Source organism: Malassezia sympodialis, genomic scaffold (genome assembly GCF_000349305.1).
Source record: "Malassezia sympodialis ATCC 42132 genomic scaffold, msy_sf_2, whole genome shotgun sequence".
NCBI classification, from domain to species: Eukaryota; Fungi; Basidiomycota; class Malasseziomycetes; order Malasseziales; family Malasseziaceae; genus Malassezia; species Malassezia sympodialis.
In genome coordinates, this window is record NW_017387800.1 from 195,257 (window position 1) to 221,590 (window position 26,334).

General features: G+C 55.8%; 15 protein-coding genes and 1 pseudogene across 16 annotated transcripts; 7 read left to right on the plus strand and 9 right to left on the minus strand.

Annotated features, from left to right (window-relative positions):
- Nucleotides 1-471: 471 nt before the first annotated feature.
- Nucleotides 472-1,745, minus strand: MSY001_0421 (uncharacterized protein; the record flags this gene model as incomplete). Its single annotated transcript, XM_018885504.1, has 4 exons — nucleotides 472-1,065; nucleotides 1,140-1,262; nucleotides 1,286-1,622; nucleotides 1,648-1,745. The coding sequence occupies 4 exons, from the start codon at nucleotides 1,743-1,745 to the stop codon at nucleotides 472-474; spliced, it is 1,152 nt and encodes a 383-aa protein (XP_018739053.1).
- A 262-nt stretch (nucleotides 1,746-2,007) lies between these two features.
- On the minus strand, nucleotides 2,008-2,369 carry MSY001_0422 (uncharacterized protein; the record flags this gene model as incomplete). Its single annotated transcript, XM_018885505.1, has 2 exons — nucleotides 2,008-2,276; nucleotides 2,300-2,369. The coding sequence occupies 2 exons, from the start codon at nucleotides 2,367-2,369 to the stop codon at nucleotides 2,008-2,010; spliced, it is 339 nt and encodes a 112-aa protein (XP_018739054.1).
- A 157-nt stretch (nucleotides 2,370-2,526) lies between these two features.
- MSY001_0423 (uncharacterized protein) lies at nucleotides 2,527-4,268 on the plus strand (the record flags this gene model as incomplete). Its single annotated transcript, XM_018885506.1, has 4 exons — nucleotides 2,527-2,568; nucleotides 2,592-2,830; nucleotides 2,854-4,170; nucleotides 4,256-4,268. The coding sequence occupies 4 exons, from the start codon at nucleotides 2,527-2,529 to the stop codon at nucleotides 4,266-4,268; spliced, it is 1,611 nt and encodes a 536-aa protein (XP_018739055.1).
- Nucleotides 4,269-4,334: 66 nt separating this feature from the next.
- On the minus strand, nucleotides 4,335-5,559 carry MSY001_0424 (uncharacterized protein; the record flags this gene model as incomplete). Its single annotated transcript, XM_018885507.1, has 4 exons — nucleotides 4,335-4,371; nucleotides 4,436-4,921; nucleotides 5,017-5,114; nucleotides 5,275-5,559. The coding sequence occupies 4 exons, from the start codon at nucleotides 5,557-5,559 to the stop codon at nucleotides 4,335-4,337; spliced, it is 906 nt and encodes a 301-aa protein (XP_018739056.1).
- A 192-nt stretch (nucleotides 5,560-5,751) lies between these two features.
- On the plus strand, nucleotides 5,752-7,188 carry MSY001_0425 (uncharacterized protein; the record flags this gene model as incomplete). The annotated part of the gene is made up of 1 exon (XM_018885508.1): nucleotides 5,752-7,188. The coding sequence occupies one exon, from the start codon at nucleotides 5,752-5,754 to the stop codon at nucleotides 7,186-7,188; it is 1,437 nt and encodes a 478-aa protein (XP_018739057.1).
- A 99-nt stretch (nucleotides 7,189-7,287) lies between these two features.
- On the plus strand, nucleotides 7,288-8,859 carry MSY001_0426 (uncharacterized protein; the record flags this gene model as incomplete). Its single annotated transcript, XM_018885510.1, has 2 exons — nucleotides 7,288-7,934; nucleotides 7,959-8,859. The coding sequence occupies 2 exons, from the start codon at nucleotides 7,288-7,290 to the stop codon at nucleotides 8,857-8,859; spliced, it is 1,548 nt and encodes a 515-aa protein (XP_018739058.1).
- Nucleotides 8,860-8,990: 131 nt separating this feature from the next.
- Nucleotides 8,991-9,980, minus strand: MSY001_0427 (uncharacterized protein; the record flags this gene model as incomplete). The annotated part of the gene is made up of 1 exon (XM_018885511.1): nucleotides 8,991-9,980. The coding sequence occupies one exon, from the start codon at nucleotides 9,978-9,980 to the stop codon at nucleotides 8,991-8,993; it is 990 nt and encodes a 329-aa protein (XP_018739059.1).
- A 484-nt stretch (nucleotides 9,981-10,464) lies between these two features.
- MSY001_0428 (uncharacterized protein) lies at nucleotides 10,465-13,204 on the plus strand (the record flags this gene model as incomplete). Its single annotated transcript, XM_018885512.1, has 8 exons — nucleotides 10,465-10,525; nucleotides 10,595-10,661; nucleotides 10,740-10,765; nucleotides 10,898-11,050; nucleotides 11,164-11,180; nucleotides 11,300-11,408; nucleotides 11,547-12,558; nucleotides 12,670-13,204. The coding sequence occupies 8 exons, from the start codon at nucleotides 10,465-10,467 to the stop codon at nucleotides 13,202-13,204; spliced, it is 1,980 nt and encodes a 659-aa protein (XP_018739060.1).
- Nucleotides 13,205-13,518: 314 nt separating this feature from the next.
- MSY001_0429 lies at nucleotides 13,519-13,989 on the minus strand (annotated as a pseudogene). Its single transcript has 2 exons — nucleotides 13,987-13,989; nucleotides 13,519-13,899 (listed from the first exon to the last, which is right to left on the minus strand). Coding segments are annotated over exons 1-2 (384 nt in total).
- Nucleotides 13,990-14,219: 230 nt separating this feature from the next.
- On the plus strand, nucleotides 14,220-14,531 carry MSY001_0430 (uncharacterized protein; the record flags this gene model as incomplete). The annotated part of the gene is made up of 2 exons (XM_018885513.1): nucleotides 14,220-14,372; nucleotides 14,403-14,531. The coding sequence occupies 2 exons, from the start codon at nucleotides 14,220-14,222 to the stop codon at nucleotides 14,529-14,531; spliced, it is 282 nt and encodes a 93-aa protein (XP_018739061.1).
- A 585-nt stretch (nucleotides 14,532-15,116) lies between these two features.
- On the minus strand, nucleotides 15,117-15,421 carry MSY001_0431 (uncharacterized protein; the record flags this gene model as incomplete). The annotated part of the gene is made up of 2 exons (XM_018885514.1): nucleotides 15,117-15,185; nucleotides 15,218-15,421. 2 exons carry the CDS (start codon nucleotides 15,419-15,421, stop codon nucleotides 15,117-15,119), a joined length of 273 nt encoding a protein of 90 aa, XP_018739062.1.
- A 137-nt stretch (nucleotides 15,422-15,558) lies between these two features.
- On the plus strand, nucleotides 15,559-16,569 carry MSY001_0432 (uncharacterized protein; the record flags this gene model as incomplete). Its single annotated transcript, XM_018885515.1, has 1 exon — nucleotides 15,559-16,569. One exon carries the CDS (start codon nucleotides 15,559-15,561, stop codon nucleotides 16,567-16,569), a length of 1,011 nt encoding a protein of 336 aa, XP_018739063.1.
- Nucleotides 16,570-17,536, minus strand: MSY001_0433 (uncharacterized protein; the record flags this gene model as incomplete). Its single annotated transcript, XM_018885516.1, has 2 exons — nucleotides 16,570-17,199; nucleotides 17,228-17,536. 2 exons carry the CDS (start codon nucleotides 17,534-17,536, stop codon nucleotides 16,570-16,572), a joined length of 939 nt encoding a protein of 312 aa, XP_018739064.1.
- A 1,716-nt stretch (nucleotides 17,537-19,252) lies between these two features.
- MSY001_0434 (uncharacterized protein) lies at nucleotides 19,253-22,246 on the minus strand (the record flags this gene model as incomplete). The annotated part of the gene is made up of 2 exons (XM_018885517.1): nucleotides 19,253-19,623; nucleotides 19,651-22,246. The coding sequence occupies 2 exons, from the start codon at nucleotides 22,244-22,246 to the stop codon at nucleotides 19,253-19,255; spliced, it is 2,967 nt and encodes a 988-aa protein (XP_018739065.1).
- A 379-nt stretch (nucleotides 22,247-22,625) lies between these two features.
- On the minus strand, nucleotides 22,626-23,154 carry MSY001_0435 (uncharacterized protein; the record flags this gene model as incomplete). The annotated part of the gene is made up of 4 exons (XM_018885518.1): nucleotides 22,626-22,685; nucleotides 22,802-22,943; nucleotides 22,972-23,121; nucleotides 23,150-23,154. The coding sequence occupies 4 exons, from the start codon at nucleotides 23,152-23,154 to the stop codon at nucleotides 22,626-22,628; spliced, it is 357 nt and encodes a 118-aa protein (XP_018739066.1).
- A 221-nt stretch (nucleotides 23,155-23,375) lies between these two features.
- On the plus strand, nucleotides 23,376-26,331 carry MSY001_0436 (uncharacterized protein; the record flags this gene model as incomplete). Its single annotated transcript, XM_018885519.1, has 2 exons — nucleotides 23,376-23,940; nucleotides 24,080-26,331. The coding sequence occupies 2 exons, from the start codon at nucleotides 23,376-23,378 to the stop codon at nucleotides 26,329-26,331; spliced, it is 2,817 nt and encodes a 938-aa protein (XP_018739067.1).
- Nucleotides 26,332-26,334: the final 3 nt, after the last annotated feature.

A 26,334-nucleotide genomic window follows, 5' to 3' on the forward strand; every position in this document is an offset into this window, starting at 1 on the left:
GGCACTTCATGCTCCCGCTCCCGCTCCTGTACCACAGCACGGCGGTCAAGCCAGAGTTTGTCAGGCAAGACGAGGCGCATGCGCTCTCGTCGCAGCGGCGAAGCTCGCTTGTGCACTCCTTTTCTCACGATGCGTCACAGCCGCGGCACACATACTGCCGCATGAACTCGGCCGCGCTCATCGAGGACCTGTTTGGCGGCCTGCTTGGTCCGATGGAGGACCAGCGTACGGCTGACGTACCGGCGCCGCCCGCAGGGCCGCACCGGCCGCGCATGCGCTGGCGGCAGCTCATCCATAATGCGGCGCCTGCCGCGAAACCCGCGTCCAGCGACGAGACGCCCCGCCCGCCCGGGCGCACCGCGCCGCGGCGCAGTGGCGAGCAGCTGCGCAAGCATGCGCGGCCCCTGCCCTTCCGAGTGCGTCCCGAAGATGCAGAGATATCTACCACATCATAGCCCTGTACTTTTCTAGCTATTCGTGGCGAAGCGTCTCGCGGCGTAGCGGGCTCGGCGCTATCACGGCATGCTGCGTCGCCTCCTTGTCCGCGGACATGACGGGCGCCGTCGCCGCTGCGAGGCCTGCCGCCACAGGCGACGACGTCGTAGACCGCGGCGGGCTCGCAGACGGCGTGTCGGCGCCATGGCGGTACGGCTGGATCGTGTCGTAGGGGATCTGCGAGAAGAGCACCGAGACACTCTCACCGTAGTGTGAGCGCCGGATCGTCTCTGCAAGCAGATGGCTAATGTCGATTTCCTCAATCTTGCGGCACTTTGTCTTGTTGGCCGTCTGAGGGAGCGTGTTCGTTACCACGAGTGTCTCGAGGCTGCTCTTCGAGATACGCTCGAGCGCGGGCGCTGAGAGGATACCGTGCGTGACGATCGCCAGCACGCGGTCAGCACCACACTCCTTGAGGCGCTGCGCCGCGAGGTCGAGCGTGCCGCACGTGTCGGCCATGTCGTCGACGAGCACGGCAATCTTGCCGCGCGCATCGCCTACGAGGACCATACGCGAGACCTCGTTGGCCTTTTTCCGCTCCTTGTGGAAGAGCGCAAAGTCGACGCCCAGCTGGTCCGCAATTGCCGTCGCACTGCGTCAGTGGTGGGAACCTACCGCTTGGCGCCGCCGGCGTCCGGTGACACAATGACGATGCGGTCGATGTCGAGCATCTCGCGCACATACTGCAGCGCGGCTGGCTCCGAGTACAGGTTGTCCACGGGCACATTGAAGAAGCCCTGGATCTGCGATGCGTGCAGGTCCATGGTCTGTGTGAGTGGCCGCGACGTACAATCACATGGTCACAGCCGGCCGTCTCGAGCATGTTGGCGATCAGGCGCGCCGAGATCGGCGCACGGCTCTTGTCCTTCTTGTCTTGGCGCGCATAGAAAAAGTGGGGGATCACCGCCGTGACACGCCGCGCGCTCGCCGTCTTGCACGCATTGATCATGATCAGCAGCTCCATGAGCGAGGTGTTGGGGCTCACGGGGTGGCCCTTCTGGTCGTACGACACGCACGACGTGTTGATAATGTACACGTCGTGCTCACGCACCGACTCGTGCATGCGCACCTGCAGCTCGCCCGCATCGTTCTTCGATACGCTCGACTGGCCGAGCGGCACGCCCAGCCTGGGGTCAGCGTCCGCGCACCTACCGCCTGCATATCAGCTGTGCGAGCTCCGGGTGGCTCGAGCCTGCGGTCAGATACGTGCACCTACCACAAAACACCTTGATGTCCGCGAGCGTGCTCATCGTCGGAAGCAATGGCGGCCGACGACGGCCGCCCTTTTCCGCCGCCGCGCATATTTCCCACACACACCCTCCGCCCGGCGGCGCAGGCCCGCTCCCTGGCGTCGCTCACAGCGACTGCGGTCTTTATATAGCGCTACAACAGTACAGGTCGGTATAGGCAGGCGCCGCGAGTGGCACGCCCAATACGGCACGCAGGCCGAAGAGCCCATGGCATGGCCATGGCGAAGAGGCACATGGGCCGATCACTGGCAAGGCAGGTGGCTCAGGGGCGCCCACGGCCGCGGCCACGCCCGCCGCGGCCACGACCACCACGCCCGCGGTCTGCCCGTCCGCGCGGCGCGTCATCCTTGCGCTTGCCCTTCGGCCGCGGCGCATCGTCCACAAGGAGAGTGTCAAGAGGGAGCGCATCCGGCAGTATCCAGTACCGCGTGTTGTTACCGCGGATCGATAGCGTGTCCAGCGAGACGGGATCGCTGCCCCGCACCGTCATTTTTACCGCCTTGAGGTGCGTGTTCATCTGCACGTCGACACCTGCGTAAGTCTCGTCCACGTACCTGTGACAGTGCCATGCACAATCGTACCATTCTTGAGCTCAATCGTGACGCTCTCATTGTTAAGCTTCATCAAGAATCTCGCATTAGCATGCACACGTACCTGACGAGCTTCATGGTGCGGCGGGGACAGGCGGCGCCGTGAGTGCGATCGCTGCACTCTTCCTTCTATCACGTGATCAAAGCGCGCGCGCGCCGCTCGCGGTCGCAGGCACACGCGCCGCGCTACGATGGGGATCCAGGGGTTGCTGCCCCTCCTCAAGGACATACAGGTGCGTTGCGACACTGACAGAAGCATGAGACCCACGTAGAGGCGTTTCGAGGTCGCACGCTAGGCATCGACGGCTACGTGTGGCTGCACCGTGGCGCTTATGCCTGCGCCATGGACCTGGCGCTCGGTCGCCCGACGACGCGCTACGTCGCGTACGCGATGCACCGGATCCGCATGCTCCAGCACTATGGCGTGAAGCCGTACGTTGTGTTTGATGGTGGGCCGCTGCCCAGCAAGTCCGGCACCGAAGCCGAGCGTGAATCGTACGTATGCCGTGCTGACCCAGGCGGCGTGCCGAGCACCGGCAGCGTGGACTCGCGCTGTATGCACAGAAGCGTCTCTCTGAGGCGCGCGAAGCGTTTGTGCGCAGCGTCGACATTACGCCGCACATGGCGCGGGAGCTCATCCAGGTGCTCCGCAGCCACGGCATTCCCTACCTGGTCGCGCCCTACGAGGCCGATGCCCAGCTCACCTACCTCGAGCAGATGGGCCTCATCGACGGCGTCATCAGCGAGGACTCGGACCTGCTCGTCTTTGGCTGCCGCCGCGTGCTGTTCAAGATGGATACCTACGGCCACTGCGTCGAAATCCAGCGCGCGCACCTCGCGCACGTCACACAGCCCTCGCTCGCAGGATGGAGCGACCGCGAGTTCCGCCACATGGCCATCCTCTCAGGGTGCGACTACCTGCCATCGATCACTGGCATGGGCCTGCGCAGCGCGCACCGCCTTCTGCGCAAGTACGCCACCGTGGAGCGCCTCTTGCAGTCCCTGCGCCTCGAGGGCAAGTGGCAGGTACCGCCCACGTACGCGGACGCATTTACTCGCGCCGACTTTACATTCCAGCACCAGCGCGTCTGGGATCCTCGCGGCGATGGCGCCATGTCCACACTTCATCCGCTCCCGAAAGACGTCGCGCCGGACGTTCTCGCGTGCATCGGCGCGCCGCTCGCAGACGACGTCGCGCGCGCGATTGCATGTGGTGACATGTGCCCCATTACGCGCCGGCGCTTTACCGACGTGCTACAGCCGCGCATGCAGCCGGCCGCTTCCGCCCCCACCCCACCGGCTCAGCCGACGCTGCGCGCCTTTTTTCGCCCAGCGCCAGCGCCATCGCCGCCGTCGCTCGACGCACGAGCTGACTCGTCGTGCAGTACAGCCGACTCCCTCTTCGATACCACCGACGCACAGGCCGACTCGCCGTGCACCTCGCCCAGCTCGCTGGCCTCGGGCGATGCCGCTGTGTCTGCCAAGGCCGAAGCGAATGCGTCGCCACTGACCTCACCGCACCACAGTGAGCCGCCCACGCCCGAGCGCCACGCCGCTCCTGCATCGCCACTCACCTCGCCGCGGCGCGCTGCCAGCGAGGTCGATGCTGCCGTATCGAGCCCTGTATCGTCGCCGCCCAGCTCGCCCATGGCCGCGGCGCAGCGGCCCACCAGCACGCCTGCGACGGCGTGCCAAGCTCTTGCATGGACGCCCGGCCACTCCGACGAGCAGGACGATATGACACGCCGCCACACCTGGTTCCAGCGCTTCCAGTTTGCCTCGGCGACGCGCCCACGGCACGTCGTGCTGCCCGGCACGTCGCCCTCACCTGCGCGGTCCGCCCCCGCTTCGGCTGCGCACACGCCGCGCCTACCCCTCGGCAAGCGCTCGGCGCCCAATGCCACACCAACGCCGCCCAAGCGCGCAGCTCTGACGCCCCCGAGCCGCGGGAGCGGCCGCGAAAAGCTGCTTCTTTTCCAATATAGACAACCCTAGTCGTTCACTCGTGCATGCGCAAAGGGAATGTGGGTCCGGGACTGCGTACGGGCGCGCGCCTCGGCGTACTGCCGCTGCTCAGCCGCTGGTGTCAGGACAGGCGACGTACCTAGTGCCGAAGCCGTGCCATGGCGCAACAACTCTGCATCCGCCGCATCCCACGAAGGCGCCGTACCTTGCGCCGCGGCGATCGCGCTGTAATTCGAGCCGTGCTCATCGAGGCTCGCCCATTCGACGAGCTTGGCATGGATGCGGGGGTTGTGAAAGGCGCGGTTCCGCATGAGCGCCTCATTAAAGTGTGTTCCCTGCGCCTTGAGCTCATGAAATCGTGCAAGCTTGTCTTGCAGCGCCGGGCTGACATCCTCCGTGCACTCTACGCCGAGGCCCCACGTGGCGTCGCCATCACTCGCTCGCGGAGGTGGGCACAGGAACCAGGGCACGGCCTCATCGTGACTCGGCGCACGCTCCGACTCGCGCTGGGCTCTACCTCGGATACACAGGCCTTTAGTCGCGGACGTATCTGGCTCTTCCCTCGGCGTCTCGCTCATTCGTGTTCGAGCGAAAGGCGCGTGGAATGGAGGCGCGGCAAGTCTGCACGATCGGGGCACAGATCGGGAACGACCCGCTTCGGGCGCCGGCACAGCGTGTGCTGCGCCACTCTAGGGCATGCATGTCTCAGCTATGACGTTCGCGCATGCCATGCGAGGGGCATGTCCTCGTCAAAATCGCGTGGAAGGTCATCGGTGGCCGGCAGGTGCGACGGGGTATCGAACATGGCGTCCTGCTGGGACCGTACAGGCGTAAAGGCAATGCACCGCGTGCTAGTACTGCTCGCGCCACTGGCCAGGCCTTCCATGGACGCGTGAACTGGCTGCCAAATTGCATCCTCTGCTGTATTCGTAGGTTCTGTGTGTAAGATGCACGCACATACCCTGGCACAGCACAATCTCGCTGCCGAGCAGCTCGTCCCACTGGCCCATCATGACCATATCTCCTAGCTTCATCATGGGCGTATCGGTCTCGAGACCCTGCGTGTGAGACACGACACGTACGGTCAGCGTAACACTCGTGCCGGGCATACTCTCCCGCTCCTCGGCCGGCGCACGCTCGGCGGATCCCATATCCAGGACGATCAGTTCACTATCTTCCTGCTCGAGTTCCCATCCATCTCCGTCTGGCTTCCGTGCGTCTTCGACTCGTACCCACGACGCGTCGAGCGGACGCGTCATAAGTAGGGCGGGCGGGCCTCGGGTGTCGCACGTGCGAGTCTTGCGCGCACGGACAGCCGCCACGTGCGCCGCAGCCACGTAGGAATGCGGTGGGCATCCCCACAAGCTGGCCCTGGTTCGCTTCCGCGTGTAACCGTTCGTGACACCTTCGTTCCCTCGTCGTGCTGCTGGTTCAGCGTTCGCCTCCCCACCATGGTCCCGGAAAAGGTTACCTCTATCTGTTGCATAGGCGCTGGCTATGTCGGTGGCCCGACATGCTCGATTATCGCGCAGCAGTGCCCTGAGATCAAGGTCACGATTGTGGACGTCAACCCGCAGCGCATTGCCGCGTGGAACTCGGAGGACATGTCGCAGCTCCCCGTATTTGAGCCTGGCCTCGTGGATGTTGTGAGTGAATGCCGTGGCCGCAACCTGTTCTTTACGACCGACATTGACGGCGCTATCGAAGAGGCCCAGATCGTATTTGTGAGTGTGAACACGCCGACCAAGACATCGGGTGTCGGCAGCGGGTACGCCGCCGACCTGCGTTATGTCGAGGCTTCGACGCGCCGCATCGCGAGCGTCGCCACGACCTCGAAGATTATTGTTGAAAAATCGACCGTGCCCTGCCGCACGGCCGCCTCGATGCGCGCGATCCTCGAGTCGAACTGCAAGCCGAACGTCAACTTCCAGATCCTGTCGAACCCAGAGTTCCTCTCGGAGGGTACGGCGATCCAAGACTTGCTCAAGCCAGACCGTGTGCTCATTGGCAGCCTCGACACGGAGCACGGCCGCCGAGCCGCAGACCTGCTAAGCGGCCTGTACCAGCACTGGGTCCCCAAGGAGCGCATCCTGCATACTGGCCTGTGGAGCAGTGAGCTGAGCAAGCTCGCTGCGAATGCCCTGCTGGCCCAGCGTATCTCGTCGATCAATGCCATTTCGGCTATCTGTGAGGCGACCGGTGCCAACGTCGACGAAGTTGCGCATGCTTGTGGCCTTGACCGCCGCATTGGCCCGCACTTTTTGCGCGCGAGTGTCGGATTCGGCGGCAGTTGCTTCCAAAAGGACATCTTGAACTTGTCGTATCTTAGCGAGAGTCTGGGCCTGCCCCAGGTGGCGGAGTACTGGCGCCAGGTGATTACCATGAACGAGTTCTCTAAAAGCCGATTCGCCAAAAAAGTGGTCCAGACGCTGTTCAACACGGTCACCAGCAAGCGCCTCGCCATTCTGGGATTCGCGTTCAAAAAGGACACGGGTGACACGCGCGAGTCGCCGGCCATTTCACTGTGCAAGCACTTCCGTGAGGAGGGCGCGCGCATCGCCATCTACGATCCCAAGGTCAAGCGCGAGCAGATCTACCTGGACATGTCTGAGCCTGGCGTCGTAGACGACCGCCAGGGGCTCGAGGAGGCCATCACGGTATGCCCCAGCGTCCTCGATGCGTGCTACGATGCCGAGGCTGTGGTGATCGCTACTGACTGGGACGAATTCAAAAACATCGACTGGTCGCTCGTGTACAATGTCATGCGCAAGCCAGCCGTCGTCTTTGATGGCCGCCGTGTGATTGATCCTGCAAAGCTACGTGACATCGGCTTCAAAGTACACGCGATCGGCATTGGCCCCGAAATCCAGGACAATGTTTGGGTATAGGCCCTCCATAGCCGGCTTGGTCTCACGTGACTTGTCCGTGCGCCGTGGCGCCCCGCCGAGCGTTGGACAGCGCGTTGGCGTGACGGTCATACTCCTGGCATGCCTAACGAACACCGCATGCCCGTGAAACCGCGCGATGTCATATCCTACAGGGTACTTCCCACGTTTGAGGATACATTTGAGCGACCTCCACGCGTGTGGCCGGCTCGGACGACGCTGTGGGGCCGGGCCACCAACGCTCTCAGCAGCCTCTTCCAAAATCCTAACGAAATTTCGCGCGAGCTGCCCAAGCAATCTGAGAGTGGGGCATCTGTGCCGCATCTACATGCGCAGCACGAACAGGTCATGCCGCGCACATACCAGATTCTTGGCGACACACGCTTTGGCCACCTCCGAGGCTACCGGCGTGTGAAGAAGGTCGTGGTCATTGGTGTGCATGGCTGGAATGCCCAGAGCGTGCTTAAAAATGTCATGGGTCCCATCTTTGGGACCTCCGCCCACTTTGCAGACAAGATGGCCGAGTCGGTGCGCCACCACTTCCAGGAGCTGCAGGTACCGCTGGACGACGATGCTATTACAACAGTGGCCGTGCAGCACGATGGCCGCGTAGGCGCCCGCGCGGAGCACTACTTTGAGTCAATTGTGAACACGCCCGCTTGGCGCGATGCCCTTCGTGATGCAGACGCTGTGTTTGTTGCCGCTCACAGCCAGGGCTCAATTGTTGCGACGTTACTCCTGTCCCGACTGTACGTATGTGACGTCTAACGCAGTCTCGACGAGGGCCTTATCGACCCACATCGCGCGCGCATATGCCTTTTGACCATGTGTGGCATTTTTCAGGGGCCATTTGTGCACTTGAAAGGCAGCATTGCCTCGTCGTACATGCTTTACTTTGAGACGGGTGCAGCGCGCGAGCTCTTCGAGTTTCAGTCGTCCGACTCACCCATCTCACAGGCACATGAGAAGGCCTATCGCCGCCTCTTGGCAGCGGGCGCCAAGTGTGTGCACGTGGGTTCCGTGGACGACAATGTCGTACCGCTCTACAGTGCGCTCTACTCGTCGGCCGCGCACCCTTCCATCTTGCGCGCAGTGTATATCGACGAGGCGGTGTATCCCCGTCAAGATTTTCTCACGCAGCTCATTGTGCTCTGCGTCGCTGTGCGAAACTGTGGTTTTCACGATCACAACCTCCTCTCTCTGCTCAGCGCGTCCGTGGCAGGCTCGCTCTACACGGGAGCTGGCCACTCGATGCTATACGACGAGCCAGCCGTGTACAGTCTCGCTACTCGCTACATGTTCGAGACCTACTCTCCACGCACATCTGGCGCACAAGACATCCCGCTCGTTACCATGCCACATGCTCCGCAGCGCTGGAACCCGTTCGAGCTACCTTGGGCCCTGCGGGGCCTGCTCGAGGACCAAGTGATCCGCCACTTTTTCGCGAAGGATATGCGCGCTGTCGTCCAGGCATATAACGTGTGGCAGCCCAGCAGCAAACCGCTCCGGGAGCTCCAGTGGCGCATGTCGCCCATGGCTCAAGTGCAAGTATCTGCCTCGGAGGTCGATGCCGAGGAAGACGAAAGCTCCACGTTAAACTTTGACGATGGCGAGGCAACCGATACACTTCACCCGTCGGTAGTCACGACACCTGCCCGTGCTGCCAAGCTATAGACGCCCTTGTCACGACCCAGATAGGCAGGCAGGCCTCCTACCTCTCTATGTGCCCCAAGCCGGGGGCTTCTAGGGCATCTGTTGCTAGCCAGACGCTTTTCTAGCTGCATCAATCTTGTACATAGCTCTATCTACGCCTTTTCCGTGCGCACACGCTTGGTCTTCGGCTTCGGGGCGTCGGCGTCGGCGTCGTTCGGCTCCTCAGACGTCCACCGCACTTCATCGCCCTGGCCTTCCGACAAGCGACAGTTCCACACAGGCAGCGCGGCACTCTTACCCGTCTTGATCTCAATGTTCTGCACATTTGACCACTTGCCTGGAATTCGTGCGACGACCGCAGGCAGCGCCTGAGCGATATTCTCGACGAGTTCCTCGGGCGAATGGCGGTTCAGGAAGCCAACCTTGATGGTGCTGCAAGATCCCTTGTTCTGCATATAGTACGTCGAAGCCACCGCGCGCTCGATCGTCTCGGCGAGGTGCTTTTTCTTCGTCAGGTCCACAGGGATCGGAAACTTGCGGTCCTTGTAGAAAACGCTACCACATAGCTTCGGAAGCATCGGTACAATACGCTCGTCGGCAAGAAATAAATCGTGGTCACGCACTAACTGACGGCGCGCGTCGAAGGGGCGGAACTTGCCTTTCAGCTTCTCGACACCGACCACGCGGTTGACCAGAGTAATATTCTTCTCCATGAGCAGGTCCTTGTACTCCCTCTGCGGGTCCTTAGTAAGAAGACACACAGACGCATCATGGTCGAGCAGGGGATGTGCAAGGGCAATGCGCGCTGGCTTAACCTGACGCTTGGAATCCAGCTGCTTCACCGTGATCTGCATCCACACTGTATTGTCCGTGTCTTTCGATGATCCAAGCGAGTCATTTCCACCAAGCGGAAGCTCATGTTGCTTCGCACTCAAGCGGCGCTCCGTATACGCAGCGAGCGCTTTACACGCCTTCAGCACTTGAGATGCATCGACTTTACCGCTGATCAATGGAGGCGACGGAGCTTGCTCCGCCGGCACCGCGCCCGCCTTTTTCGGCTTATCAGAGACAACCTTGCTTTTCTTCACAGTGCCATTGCTCGTCACACGAGCCTTGCCCTTGCTGGTGGGAACTTTGGCCATCGTGTTTGACAACCTAGACGTGCAGGTCGCGGCCCATTTTTTTCCTCTGAAAACATGATGGTCCTAGTAGGGCTTTTGCACATCACTGTAACATGCCCTAGCGCTTACTTTGGTACCCTCCACTATTCGCTCAGACCTACCCTGTCGCTCCGCACCATGGCGCGAAAGAGCACGTCGCCTCTCCTGGCGTGGTCTCTGAACAATAGCCAACTGGCCCCCAAGTATGTTTCTTTTTCTAATCAAGAAACAACAAGCAGAGTGATAATATAGATGCCATTATAGGATTCACAGAGCTCAAGGTAAGTTTTGGCGCTGACCAAAGACTCCCGCCAAGGACAAGTCCAAAGCCGTGAAGGATCGCTCTGTATCGACAACAGAGATTCAAGTATCCAAGGCTTGGGATGTTGCGTATTCACCGGCCAAAACCATTCCTATGAACTTTATGATGATGTGGATGAGTGGCAATGGCGTCCAGATTTTCAGCATGATGGTTGTCGCAATGATGATCATGAACCCGCTCAAAGGCATCATGTCCATGCACGGAGGTATGTGCTAAATCAGTGACGGCAGTGTTCGCTCCGTTTCGTTCTCCGAACCATTCTCTCCTGCCACAGATGACGGTGTTCGTGCTGTGCCACTTGGCCTGCATCGCGCTCGGCCTGTACAAATGCTGGAGCATGGGTCTACTTCCTACTGAGAGCAGCGATTGGCTGGCATGGTACCAGCCCACCCACGTACGTGCAATATCGCTGACCACAGACACAACCTCTTACCCCGTACCTTGTGTAAGAATATAGGCTTCCGCTCTATTATGATCTTCTTGACTGTTCTCGTCGCTTCTCAAACTGTTCCATAATGGAACGCATGCGTGCCTGCTCCGCTGCTCGCGACCGACGACACGTCTCCCTGCATGTCAGTCCACCACACGTACCACCCCAGAATAGAAATAAACAAGAAAGATCCTACGGACCAGTTCATAGATCGCTGCAGACCACGTCCAAACACAACTTGGATGGTTCCCACGCTGGCAGCCGTGGCCATGCCCATCAACAAGCTGCTCCGTGCACAAGGTACTTGAGGCAGATGCTTGATCTGTTCCCAAAGGGTCATGGCGGAAGATGGACTAAATATACTGGGATTCTCGCTCTTGAAGTAAGACTGATGCCACATACATATTCCATAGGCCCATGGAGCCTCGATGTGAGTCCCGGCTCCGCCATGTCAAGCTGACACTTCGCGCCTGCGCCTTCGTGAGCGTGGCGTGGTACAGGCGGACGTCAGTCTGACTTAAGCACCATTACATAAGCTACAATTATCAGATTACACTGGCATTCACGTGGCGCCGATTGAACTTCCGTGGTACCTCCATGACCGCCAATACTAGCGACAGTGTCCAGAATGTCCTCGTGCTAGGCGGAAGCTATGGTGGTATGTGTGACATAAAAACTTACGGACAGGTTTGCATGCAGCAACTCTACTCGCACAAAAGCTCCCACCTAGTCATCGGGTCATTCTCATTGAGCGGAATACCCATTTCAACCGTATGTCTCTTTGCTAACTGGTGAGATCTCTACGTCTTTCCACGCTTTATGGTGGTTCCTGGACACGAGCACAAGGCATTCGTACCATGCACAAGTATCTATGCCAGTGCACCCACTCGCAGTACCTCGAAGTTCCATTTGCAGGAGCTCGCTGGTGATACTGCTTCCGTCACGGCAAATTACACAGACACCAGCGCGATTTCCCTCCGTTCCAGTGAAAAAAATGTTCCTTTTGATGCGCCTAGCATGGAGCGAGCTATTATCGAAGACCACAACTCACTCGTGGATACGAAAAATAAGAATGAGCGCGCTGGTCTGGAGGTGGCCGATGTGACGGGTTTGGTCCAAGGCCTGAATGTAACGAATGAAGCAGAATCGACCGATCCCTACAACAACGCTGAACCTCATTTATTTGTATGCGGGGAGGTGCTGGATATCCATGACTCCTATGTAACTGTTCGTCAACACGGACCAACTCTTGCAGGCACTCAGACTAGCGACTCATTCAAGGATTCAACTTCACGCAAACATCTCTGGACGATTGATGCCATCCATATACCCTATTCACATCTTATCTATGCTCTTGGTTCACACATGCCCGAACCCCTTCGACATGACTCGTACACTAAGAAGGACGGCATCCACTGGATGAAAGACTATCAGCAGCGTGTACACGAAAGCAACGAAATCATCATTGTAGGTGGTGGTGCTCTTGGTGTTGAGATGGCCACCGACATTAAGTCTCTAGCGAACCGTGAAGGTCTTCAAAAGAAGGTAACATTGATTCACTCTCGGCAACAACTGCTCCCCAACTTTGATCCGCAAATCCATGAAGTGGCATTGAAGCGTCTGAAGGAACTCGGCGTTAACGTTATTTTGGGTCACAGACTTGCCATGACAGAGGGTTGCCCTATGGGAAGTACTATCACCCCTATGGACAAAGGTATAAGCAATGATGCCACAGCGCCTGATGGGATCACTCCTGTTCAAGGCTCTCGACGACAACGAATCCGAACCACTCTTGGTTTGGAGCTGGAGTGTGATATGCTGTTATTATGTACTGGACAGCAGCCCAACTCAGAAATCATGGCCAGGTTTTCTCCCTCCAGTGTAAGTCGACACTCTCGTCTTGTTCGCGTACTCCCTAGCCTCCAGGTGATGGTTCCACAAGATCATGATGCATTGCAGCAGCCGTTTGACACAGTTCCTCCCTGCAAGGACTGCGACTGCTTCCTCGACAAAAAGTCTGCTGGAGCCTCAATGGATATGTCGGCGGAGCTCGAAAGCATGCCAGCTCACTTCTCCAATATTTATGCCATTGGTGATGTGGCTGATGCTTTTGGTGCGCTGAATGCTGGTTACCAAGCCTGGTTCATGGCCGAAGTGGCAGTTGAAAACATATTGCGTGACATTCTACGAGTCAAATCGACGGAGGACATGTCCGAGCGACTTTCTGACGATCAACCCGTGCCGCTCAAACACTTCAAGCCGGGCCCTCCCCTTTTAAAACTATCGCTCGGATTGAATGTCACGGCCACCCAGGGTGCCCCCCAACCGGACGAATCAAAGCCAGGTAAACCCATGCGGCCTACAGTTACGGTCTCGAACGAGCCGGAGGACATGGATGTGGCTTTAGTCTGGAAGAGCATGGCCAACATGGACACCTCTGACATGATGCTGTAAAGCGCACCAGCATTGAGTAGCCTACACAGAGTACACTTCAAAGCTCACACACACTCGTGTCATTGTGGTAATATGGAGATACAGAAAGTGACCGCATCCCTAGAGACCAGCCTTTTTGTTCCTGCAGAGTAGCAAGAAGACCATAAAGCAACAGTAGCTCCTAGGCTGATACAGAGCCACAGTTGGGAAAGAACCGGAGGGTATGCTAATCCCTTTACTTCTTCTTCGCCTCGGTGCCCTTGGCCTTCTTGGTGCCACGGACCTTCTTGGCACGGCTGTTGGATGTTAGCAACAAGCAAAGCGTGTAGTACATACTTCTTGCGCTCCTTCCGCAGCTTGCGCGAGGGCTTCTCAATCTTAGGAGCAAGACCATTCTGTTGTATTAGTGATAGGTCGGATATACATACGCGAACGAGACGGTGAGTAGGCTCGAACTTCTCGAGAGCCTCCTTGCTGTCGTAGATCAGAGCGAAACCGGTCGAGCGGCCACCACCGTAGTGGGTGCGCATGCCGAACACGAAGACGTGCTCCTTAGGCGACTTGTACAGCTCACCCAACTTCTCCTGGAGCTCCGACTTCGACACATTAGGGCGGGCAGGGTGGATCACATCCACGATCATTTGCCTGCGCTGGAGCAAACGGTTGGTAATGAACTTGCGAGTCCGCAGGGTGATCGGGGAGTTCAGGTCCTGCTCCTGTTAGAATTCTGCTCATAGTATCCAGTGTGGCAAGCATCACAACGCCATCACTAGGCGAGCTGTGCTGCCGCACCGCATACACACCATATTAGATGACGACGAAAGTAAGGCAAAGCACCCGCCTGCCTTCTTCCACCACCACCTTGGCGCTCCCAATTGGGTCACGTGGAAATATAGTTAAGCACGTGATACGGATCTAGGCGTTGGGGCACCGAACCGGTGGGGCAACGATAGCAATCGCCAGGCACGTCATGTGGAGGATAATGCGCGGTAGTCGTGTGTATTCCGATGAGGGGACCGACTAGCTCCGACTCCCGATGATTGCCCCTCCGTTCAACTTTCGGCAGTGGATAGAAGATAACAAGGAGCTTTTAAAGCCACCTGTGGGTAACAAATGTTTGTTCAGAACTGGTGGTTATTTTATCATGGTCGTAGGCGGACCGAATGAACGTGCTGACTTCCACTATCAGGTCTGTGTTTCATTACGCTGACGTCTTCAGCCGACAGAAGAGCTCTTCTATCAGGTGCAAGGCTCTGTGTTTCTTCGGGTAATAGACGAAGGCAAGTTTCGTTGCATCGAAGTTAAGGAGGGAGAATTCTTTATGCTACCGCGTATGTACAATCTATGAACTCACTCTATTAGCATATACACATCATTCTCCCTTGCGTCCTGCTAATACCATTGGAGTGGTATTGGAGCGTAACCGAGATACTCCGGGTATGTTATATGAGCACTGACTTGGAAGACGAGATGCATTTCTGCTGCCCAAATCTTGCTGCCCACAACAACGAACCGCATGTGATCCATGTGATGCAGTTCAACAGCTACAAAATCTTCGAAGAGCTTCCATTGCGCTTGAAAGAATGGCAGACAAATGATGAACTTCGGGTCTGCAAGAGCTGCGGTTATAAAGCATCTCCTCTCGAATCGCCTTGCAAGGTTCCGACTCCATAGATTTTAGCCCGGGACCACGTTGCCGTTGAAGGTCATGCTCTGGCTTACTTATACTTTCTATGGATTCCTGTATTTCCTGTCGTATTTGATGACTTTGCCCTATCGCGACCACCACTTCGATAACATCAACCATATAGTTCTTGGATCGCACAGAAAAAAGTAATCATTAATCTGGTCTTGGTATCTATAAGAATATAAGATAGTATTCATTGTGGCGATACGATGGCATTAAAGTTGGGGAGGCGAAACCTGGTGTTAGTCAACGTATACGGACCAGAATCACACCATCACCTCGGACGAACATCATTTTCGAATTGCGCTTGACAATCTAGCAAATGTTAGATTTGTATAAAGACATACCACAACTGATTCTGCCCCAGTATCTTCAGCGACTTGAACATCGTAGATGGTCTCCTCAACGTCACCCATGATCAAGTTCATGTGCCCATCGTAGGCGTGCAATATACCGCGGATCTCCCTATCACCACGTAGCTTTACAAGAACACGTTCACTCAGGGACAATCGGATCAAGTCAAACGGCTCATTCACACCCATCTCCGGCATGGTAAGGACGTCAGTATCGACAGCGGCGATGGTGCGACGAGTACGACACATCACGAACCTAGTAGGCATAAAATATCATTACATAATCTCACAGGGCATCAGCGTTCTTCGTGCCGTCTGACCAGCTCTTCGACAGCATGTCTGTGCCTTTCAAACGAGGGCTCTCGGCCTCTTTACGTGTGAACTTGAAGCTGAGTCGTGCATTCCACTCTAGCCCCGCCAAATGTCTAGAATATGTGCCTTCCCGTGACCAGCTTCCTGCTACGCCTGTGGTCGTGGGCCCCATGCAAAAGTCTCGCCTTCGTGAACATTACGAGCGCACTCTTGCGGCGGATATGATGTACATGATGTATGATCCCGAGGGCGCATCCAAGTCTGTCAAGGACTCGCCAGAACTGGGACAAAGCGACGATCCTAGGGCGCGTGTCCGCACGTGGTCTGGCGAATCGCCATACCATTTCGGTCGCTCGGCTCGCGCTCAGAAAGGTAATCGACCCCTTGTACCTCTTCACAAGCCGATGAGCGCATCGCGACATATCGAACATGACATTCCGCGCTTGGAGCGCGTCGTATTTACATCATTCTGCCGCGAAGCAATCACGAATAAGCAGGCTTTGCTCCCCTTGCTAGGCCAAATGCGTGCTATCACTGGCCTGCCTATTCTAGGCTCTCTGGCAGACCCGTCTGTGGGTGGATCTCCGGAGACTGCGGGTGCAGGAGCACCAAACGGATATGTGCATGTTCTGCGCGCCAAGAAAGGTGCTGCTTCTTTCAAGCTCCGTGCGGGAATGCCGGTTGGCGCACAGGCAGTCATGTACGGCGACTCAGCCTACGAGTTTATCGAGTCGCTCACCATGTTTGTTCTGCCCCGTTTGCGTGGCTTTGCGGGGCTGCCTTTGCCTCCGTCGAGTCAGCCACTGCTCAGTCCTGCGGCTGTTAGCGGCGTGGTTAGCTTTGGTATGGGCCCAGAGGCGATGCCGCTCTTCCCCCAAGTGGAAATCAACTTGGATCAATACCCCGGCCGTCGCTACGGATTCCAAATTGACTGTGTCACAAACCAGCGCGGTCGCCGGGCTACCGAGCGTGCTCGAACCCTTTTGAGTGGTCTCGGTCTGCCATTCGTGCGCCGTGGCACTATCGCATTGTAGCTACTTGTAGTACGACTGCACAGCCTTGCGCACCTCAGGTGTTATATAAAGGTCTTCAGCAAGATCCTTGAATGGTGTGTCTTTACCTCCCAATGAGTAGGCCGAGATCAAATCATTAGAGAACTGATGAGATTGACGAAGATACAGCTCATCGATGAGAAACCGTCCTGTAAAGACCCTCGCATCTTCTTCGAGAATTCGTACAGCCGCATCTGCTACAATACGAGGGCTGCGCCAGCTCCGCTCTGCTCCCTCATTTGGGTTCACGATACGCATAGCACTTGTACCAATCATCGTGTATGGCCACAAAGTGTTGCTAGCGATACCATACTCGGCACCCTCTGCTGCGAAAGCATATGCAGCCGTCGACATGGCAAACTTCGACATCGCGTATAGCGCACGTGTATCCGCAAATACCTTCATAGGCGTCTGCTTCGGGTCGAACATGCTCTGATTCAGAGGTGGAGACAGGGTAACAATGTGGGGATTGCGAGAAGATCTGGCTGATTCAATGAGGTAGGGGAAAGCAAATCGCGAAACGAGCCATGTACCGCGCGCATTGATGTTGTTCACGAGGTCGTAGACCTTTGGAGCCACCTCTGTGGTAGGAGAAAGGTTGATGGCTGAAGCCTAATATTAGTAGGGGATAGACACGTACATTGTTCACCACAATATCCAAATGACCAAATGTACCCGAAGTCGCTTTGATAGCTTCTTCCACGCCATTTGCATCGCGCACATCTAGCTGGAGTGGCAGAGCCTTTGCACCATTTTGGTGTCGGTCAGCAATTTCGCGAATCTCTTCGGCCACTGAAAGAATTGTGCCTGGCAAAACCTTGTGTTTTTCGATACTCTTGGCAGCAAGAACAACGTTAGCACCCTTTCTTGCAAGCTCTCGTGCAATAGCAGCACCAATGCCTCTTGATGCTCCTGTGATGAATGCTACTTTCCCTTGAAATGTCGACATGGTCAGTGCCCGGTAGATCGAGCGGCCCGGCCCTCCACACCTACCACTTCGTCCCGACGCGTGTAAGGAAATGGGTGTGTGTCAGTTTTTTCTGCAGGGGCGCTGTCGATTTGGCAATAACTGCAGAAACGAACACCCTGCAAGTGCACGTACGGGTGGAAGTGCGTTTGGACAGCCAACCTTCGGTTCCACCAATTCGTTTTCGGCATTGGGAGGAGGTAGTGCTTTTGGAAAGAAGCCGAATGTACCCGAGCCTGAAATCGCCCTAACTAAGGACGGCATCAGTACAGATCTTGGATCTAATGGGCGTCCTATATGGAAATTGACTACATACGCACCCGCTCGATGCGAGCCTAACCTCATTGAGGGTCTCGATGTGAGCCCTGAGGAAGACCGCATACTGGCGTACCAAGCCCGACAGATGGGCCAGGAAGCTGCCTATGTACGTGTTGTACACTAACCTAGATTCAACAAGCGCATATTAAAGTGTCCCAGGCCGACTCGATGTACCAGGGTATGGCACAAAATGCCAACGCAGCATTGCAGCAGGCCATACAGAATCGCAACAAATACAAGAACGCGGGTGGCATGAACCATGGCATCAAACCCAATGGGCCTGCATTTGGGAACTCAACACCCAGTGCCTTTGGTACTAATTCTTCGTCGTCTACTGCCCCTGCGTTCGGTGCTCCTTCCGCCTTTGGAAGCACAGCAAAACCTACCGTCTCAGCTTTTGGACAAGCATCGACGCCTTCTGCATTTGGTAAAGGAGGCGGCTTTAGTGCATTTGGACAATCATCTGCGCCGTCTGTATTTGGACATGCACCGAATGCCAGTGCCTTTGGACAGACAGCCAATCCTAGTGCCTTTGGACAGACAGCCAATCCTAGTGCCTTTGGACAGACAGCCAATCCTAGTGCCTTTGGACAGACAGCCATTCCTAGCGCATTTGGACAAACAGCGACACCTAGCGCATTTGGGGGATCACAGACTACGGCATTTGGTCAAACGGCTCAGCCTTCGGCGTTTGGTCAGAATGCGACACCATCTGCGTTCGCACCAGCAACCCAAACTTCGGCCTTTGGTCAGACTTCCGCCCCTGCAGCAGCATTTGGGCAAACGGCACAGCCATCCGCTTTTGGCCAAGCATCGTTTGGACAGACAGCACAACCTGGGGCTTCGAATTCAACGTCACAGCCATCCGCATTTGGGAAAATGTCTGCATCTAATGCCTTTGGACAAGTCTCCTCGTTTGGTGCTTTGGGGCAGACGCCAACTACGTCGGCCTTCGGATCGAACGTCACCGCATCACCGGCCGTTGCTCCCACAACGGCATCGGCCTTTGGGTCGACAGCTACACCCTCAGCCTTTGGGCAAACGTCACAGCCAAGCTCATTTGGTACTAGCTCTCTGTCTGACGCTGCGCCAACCGCTCCCCCTGCGACAGTATCTGCCTTTAACACTGCGCCCTCCTCATTTGGACAAAATACATCGACCTCTCATGCTCCCCCGTCCGCAGCCTTCACGACCAGTGCTCCGACGTCGTCGGCATTCGGACAAGCCTCGCAACCTCAGCAAACTGCTGAGCTATTTGAGCGCACAAAGGAGAACGACTTGCCCAAGGATGTGTTGGCCGCCTTTGAAGCAGAGCGCTTTACCTGGGATGAGATTCCACAAGTGGAGCCGCCAGCTGCTCTATGCACGTAATTAGATACCCTAGTCAGATAGGCAATACGCCCTCTCTTTTGCACAGGTAGGACACCCCTGCTTGGCAAGATGCTGGTGTTGTCGCGTTTGGGCCGACCTTTGTAAGAGATCCAGGGTTGGATCCTTTTCATCGGAAAAGGATTCTCTCTCCTGTGGATAGAGCATCGTGGAATCTTCGCCGATCCGATTTTCACGGGAATCGGCATATAGCCTAGTGGTAGAAAGAGTGACAGGTTCCATAGGCGATGCATGAGAAGGATGACTCTCCATCTGGGGTTGTAGACAGGAGAGATGAGCTGCATGCATGCACAAGAACAGGACAATGGGTACATAAAAGTCTTGTAAGAGCGGGGCTTCGCATACAGTACAAACAGCCTGCGCTGAGGGGTTAGTGCATCGACACGTACCATCACACGGAACTGCGGCTGAAAGTACAGATTGATACCGGTAAACGAGCTCCTTCGTGTGATTCATCAGGACTGTCATTCCACCCGAAAGGAGCGAGTGTTGCATGTGGAAATTTTTTAGTGTTTTCATCAAAGCAGGGCGCAATCCAGGGATGACAAGGCCATATTCAATTGGCCGGATAATCCGTACAGGATCGATTTCACCACCAGCATGCTCCAAGAGACCACGGACATAGTCTGGCTTATTACAAGAATGCGCCAGCAAAATATTCCAAAGATCGGCGTCGTCTTGTTGCTGTACAAATTCAATAGCCATTTCGACATCGTTCAGGCGCTCGAGGATCAAGTTCAAAGCGCCTGGAAGATCACCGGTGCGACCCCGGAGAAATACCATCTCTGGAACGTGGCCTCGCTCCTCACATACATTGTAGGCTTCCTTGAAAGAATACACCGAGCTCATGGAACGTAAAAAGGGCATCAGTTTTGGATAGGCATAGTCAGAGTATAGGCGCACGAGTCTGTTGGCATACGGCACGACAAGGGAGGGATCCTTCTCAAACAGGGCATCAAGATAGAGATATTGATACCATGGATAAGGCTCGAACTGATGCACAGCACGCTGTATCGGCACAGAGTGTGTGTGTCGAACTAGAAGTGGAATCAAGGCACTGTTTTGTGGTTCTTGGGAGTCGGCTAGTTCTTGGTCTAGCTCGACGAGCGCACCAATCTTGTGCTGAACATCAATGAGTAGGTCGTTTTCGCGGATGAGTTCAAACACAGACGAGTGTCGGAGACGTAATAAATACAACAAGGCCTTACCAGGCATTTGATTCGCCAAGAAAAGTTGTGCAAGACACTCGAGTAGCACGCGACTATTCCGAGCTTGGTCCTCAATGGCTGTGGCAACAGCCTGTGTTGAATATACATGCCCAGGCCAAGTGCGCAGGGTCATGAGCAGGGTTTGTTCGTCGGTGCGCAAAAGATGTACCAAAATCATATCGTATGCCACCTCGCCAAGCTCAGGATCTTTGATCGGTACATGAGGCAAGAGTGTCTTGACTTGCCCATGATCCAGCATTAAAAAGACAAAATGCTCCCATGCGGCCACATCCGATCGCAAGAGAAGCGGAAAGAGCTGTGCAGCGGCGGTATATTCATGGAGATCATGGATCAAGTGTGTCAAATAGTCGCGTCCCACAGCGGCCACATCAAAGCCCAAGGCAGCCGCCGGTCCACTGCCAAGGGCCTCCAGGGCCTCTAGAGCTTCTCTGTATTCATCATGCTCCAGAAGCCATTGGATGTGATCGCGCTCATTTCTTGGACGCAAAACATGTATCTGTTTGGGATTGGCAACGAAGAAAACAGGCGAAAGTACATCTTCTTGAAGTACTGGGTCCCATTTGGGTTCCAATGAGGCTCGCATATGGTAGTCATTGCAATGGAACCTTGTAAAGTCGGAAACATCTAGGACATGACTAGCCAGTTCCTCGCCGTGGCGATTGATCAAACGGATTTCGGGAGATTGGTGAGGACGTATTTGCAGGGTCTCACTGTCCATCGAAGCCAGCTCAGTCTCATCCACAAGGTAAGCGCAAGTAATCATGGCATCCATGGACCATGCTATACCAGATACTAGGCACTCCAGCTGGAAAATGTCGATGACTTGTACATATTCATGGAGATCCCGTGAAGCGGGAGCTAGGCTCGATACTAATCCCGAAATGGTCGGTACCGTCGGGGTAGCAGCACGTACTTCATCTTCAGTAGCCTTGTTCCGCGATTTAATTGACGCGACCGTGATGCGATCACCCTGTGCAATGAGAAGAGTATTCAGATCGCGCCAGTACAGGCTGTATCGTACCAGCTCAGGGCGTGGAGCGTTGGGCGACGCCGGGACGAGCGCAATAATCTCATGCGTCGATGCTTCAATGACGCGCACACCGCGGTCGTTGGCCCAGGCAATCCAGCGCCCGTGCCATGCCACGGCCCATATTGGCCCTTCTCCATTATGAAGAACGGTTTCCTTGTAGCCGAACCAACGTTTCTCGCGATGCACAAGCACGCCCGACATACCACCGCACACAAATGCACGGGAAGATCGGTTGCCAAACTGGGGCTCTAGGGCAATGGAACGCATAGGTCGATGGAAGTTAAATTCATACTGTTCGGATGATGAAAGTGCAGCAATCATTACAATCCCATCCATGCCAGCGCTTCCGACGAATTCGCCTGTGGAATCAAATACAATGTCCAAAACAGGGGCAGAATGGACTTGGAACCCTTTCTCAAGGTGTCCTGTGCGGGAGAGAACAAAAATCATCCCCGACTGGAGCCCCAGCGCAATATGGTGAAGCGATACAGCCATGGAGCTGATGGAATCGCGCGCAAGAATGTCTGTAACACTGGATTTGAGAAACTCTGTATGGAATGCAGGCTCCTCGTATGCCTCCTCGTCGCCTGAGATAGTTTCTAGGGCCTCATTCGAGGGGCCCGTGTCTGCTTTCTCATGAAGTGGCCGCACAGTGGGGCTACTCAAGTCCTTCGACTCCGAAGACCGTGAACTAGAAGCAGTTGATACGTCGTTAGATTCGTCCATGGCCACATCGAGACGCTTGTTCTCATGCGAAGGTGCCGCCGTGATAAGACTCGGAAATGCAGATGCCTCGCACGACTCTTCTCTACGAAGCGCCTCGGAAGCTTGAGGAGGATCAGGACACGCAGGTTCTTGTATCTTAGCATCCTCCGTTTTTGGACTTGAATTATTGTCCTGCAGAGCACGACTATGCCTCTTTTTTCGTTTAGAGAAGCCCATGCTACTGCATCGTTGTCTAGATCCGTGTGTGTGCACAGCCTCCACTTCAAGTACGAGCGCCCCCGAGCCTCGATTCCACTCCTGCCCTGCAAGGCTGCCACGGCCGCCAAGCAGCGCTTAGGTCGGTTGCCATTCCTAAAGCTTGGTCATTTTATAGTAGCATTTACATGACTACGTAGTTGTTGGGTGTGTAGCGCTTCGAGTTGTAGACGCTCTTGCCGGCCTGTATAGTACAAAACATCATAAAAAGCAGCCAAGCCAGTCGACAAAGACAGACACAGATGCCAAAAGGTAAAGCAGAGTGTGAGCCCACTGCAAAGGAACACAATAAGTACATACCTCCCAGTTGGGCACATCCTTCATGAGCAAGTTTTCACGGAGGACCGAGGCGCGGTCGCGGCGGAACATGTCACGGTCGGATTCCGCCAGCAGAAGAGGAGTCAGATAAATGCGACTCCAGGCACGCTCACGCGCCAGTTCGCTTAAAGTCAGGCAAGGGTAGCACGTACCGTCTCTCAATATTGCCCTGACCGAGACGCCAGAAACCAAATGCACTAATGCCAACGGTGGCAAAGATGAGGAACACACCACTGGGCCCGCGCACAGGCATGTTGCGCTTGTAGCGGATAGGCGCGTAACCGCCCTGAGGGGGAAGGTCTCTGATTTTGTTAGCTGGAGGACTGATACTTCATACGTACTGCTTGTATGTAACTTAAAGAAGTAATAAAAAAGAAATGTTAGCCGTCTATTCCGAATCGGTTGCTGAAAAACGTACTGCCCTCGCTCATGCTCACGCTCGGTAGCCGGAAAGCGATGGACTGTGTGCGCCGACGGCTTGGGAGGCCCGCGCCGCGGTGCACGTGACTCCTCTTTTTTTCTGGGCGGGCGCGCGAGGCCTACGACGCCTAGGACGATGGGCAGTGGCAAGAAGGGCGGCTCGCAGCTTGCCCAGCTGCGCTCCGGTCTTCGCGATGCCGGAATCACAGGCCCGAAACCTAAGAAGGGAAAGAAAAACCAAGATGATAGTCGCATTGGCCAGTACCGCGCGCAGCAACGCCGCAAGCGACTGGATGCCCTGATGTCGAACCTGAATGCGTTTGATGAGCGCACGAGTCACAACAAAGGCGATCTCTCTGGAAGCAGGACGAAGGGTTCTGTTGGACGCCCGGCTCAGTCAAAGTCTGCTTCCATCAAGCAGCGTCGTGAAAAGTTGCTGCCAGAGTACCAGGCTCGTCACCGCTCCTCGACCTTTGTCGATCGACGGTTCGGCGAGTATAATCCCACTATGTCGGTCGAGGACAAGATGCTTAAACGTTTTACTCAGGAGCGTATGAATCGCTCCAACAAGACTTCTATGTTCGACCTGAACGACGATGACGGCGAGCTTACACTTACACACTACGGCCAAAGTCTGAGTGGCCTAGATGAGCTCCCGGATGTGGACCGCGAGGATGATGGGGATGAGGAAAATCCACGAGGTACGTTGCGGATGGTGGGCAAAGATGAGCTTTTTTTCTGGATTGCTGTATGGGCCTAAGGGATTTGGGCGGCCATGCCAGCTTATGTTCTACTGGAGATTTCTGAGCCCGCACCTAGCCAAGAGCAGACTGACAACAGGCCAAATTGATGCCGCGGAGACTGAAATGCAACATTTCTCTGGATTCGGTGAAGAAAACGAGGATGTCCCACGCAGCAAGAACGAGGTGATGAAGGAAATTATCGCCAAGTCCAAACTTGCTAAGTACGAGCGCCAAAAGCAAAAGGATGCCGATGAGGAAATGCGTATGGAATTGGATGAAGAGCTTGGAGATATCCGTTCCTTGTTGTTCACGCGGCCCGCAGATACCCAGCGCCAGGAAGAGCCCAAGCTAGCGGAGACCAAGGGCGATGAATATGACGCCTTTGTGCGTGAAATGGCATTTGAACGTCGTGCAAAGCCACAAGATCGTCTAAAGACAACAGAAGAGCTGATGGAAGAACAAGCAAAGCGCCTCCGGGAAGCAGAGGAGAAGCGCCAGCGCCGGATGCGGGGTGAACAAGATGAGGAAGGTGATGAAATGCTTGACTATGCGCTCGAGAGCGAGGATGATGAGCCTGTAAAGCGATTTGTAAAGGCTGAAGAAACGCGCTCGCAGCGATCGCGTTTTGGACTAGGTGAGGGATTGGCGTCAAAGACGCAGCCAATCGTGGATCAGGAAGGCGAGGATGAGGAGGGTGAGGAAGGCGAGGAAAATGAGGAAGATGAGGGCGAGGAAGAAGAGGGCGAGGAAGAAGAGGGCGAGGAAGAAGAGGGCGAGGAAGAAGAGGAAGACGAGGACAATGACGAGAGCGAGGAATCTATCTCGGATGCAGCACAGGATCTGGCGGACTACCAGCATATGGAGCAATTTGGTGAACACACGGATACCCCGGACACTGATGTGCTTACCCAGTCGTCACAGCGCCATCTCTCCAGGGCCAATTCTGAATCTATCCCTACCTTGCCATTCACATTCCCATGCCCTTCTACTCATGATGCATTCTTGGACTTGCTGGAAGAACATCAAGTCCAGCCGTCGCAGCTGCACACTGTCATCTCTCGTATTCGTGTCTTGCATGCGCCCAACTTGTCTGAAGAGAATCCAGTCAAGCTGCAGCGGTTCCTTAATGTGATTGTGGATCATTTCTTGTATCGGACCATGCAGAGTGACGCGACTGAGGATGACCTGCGCATTTTGAACGATATGCTGCTGCATATCTCTGAGTTGACCAAGACATACCCACTGCAAGCGGCTGAGCACTTTGTGACTAAATTGTCAATTATGCACCGAAACCTGATGCGTGGCTTGAGTCAAGGAGCCTTGGATCCCACCTCGAAGACATGGCCACAGCTTTCCGAGCTGTCTTTCCTTCGCATGTGCGGACTGCTGTGGCCTACCAGTGACCGATGGCATGCTGTTGCTGCGCCCATGTCGCTTCTTGTGGCTCAATACCTGGCCCACGCTCGAATTCGCTCCTGCCAAGATATGGCCTCCGCCCTGTATCTCTGCTCGCTTGTTTCCTCTGCCCAGAAAGAAAGCAAGCGTCTTGTGCCTGAAGCTTTGAACAACTTGTTTTCTATCGCTGCTATTCTTTTGCCCCTCCATCACGGTAGGGCCCAACGTGGAAGTTCGGCTGTTAAGGCACTGGCAGAAGAGTTTGGAATTCCTACGCCCGATGTTGAAGCGGCGCATACGGCCCATCTTACGATTGAGAGCGATGCGGCTTCGAATCCTAAAATGAGTCTTACGGCGGTATTCCCGTATGCCTCGGACACGCCGTCGTTGCGCGCGGATCTCTTGCGTATGTGTGTTTCGCTTCAGTGTATCTTTGCGCGCTTGTACCGCGCTAGTCCCGGCTTTGTGGAGATGTTCACTCCCATGGTATTTTTGCTGGAGATTGGGCTTGCCGGCCTACATGATGTGGCACCAGGCCTTGTGCCCTATGTTAAAGAAAGTGCTTCTGAGATTCGTTCTATGCTCGAGATGGCCTACGGTGAGCGTCGCGCACTGCGCCTGCAATCCCACCGTGCCTTGTCCATCGCCTCATACGCGCCGAAGTTCGAGCAGCAGGCCTTTGATCCTAAGCGCGCTACTGATCCCGATACTGAACGTGCTTATGCAGCCAAGATGCGCGCGCTTGTCAAGAAGGAACGCAAAGGTGCGATTCGTGAGCTTCGCAAGGATGCGCAATTCATTGCCGAAGAACGTGAACAGCGCCGTGTCGAGGAGGACGCGACGTATAAGAAAAAGATTGACAAGATTGTTGGTGGTATTCAGGAAGAGCGATCTGAACAGAAGCAGCTCGAGCGGGCTAAGTCCTTGCTAAAGAAGCGTGCAGGTAAGCGTTGATAG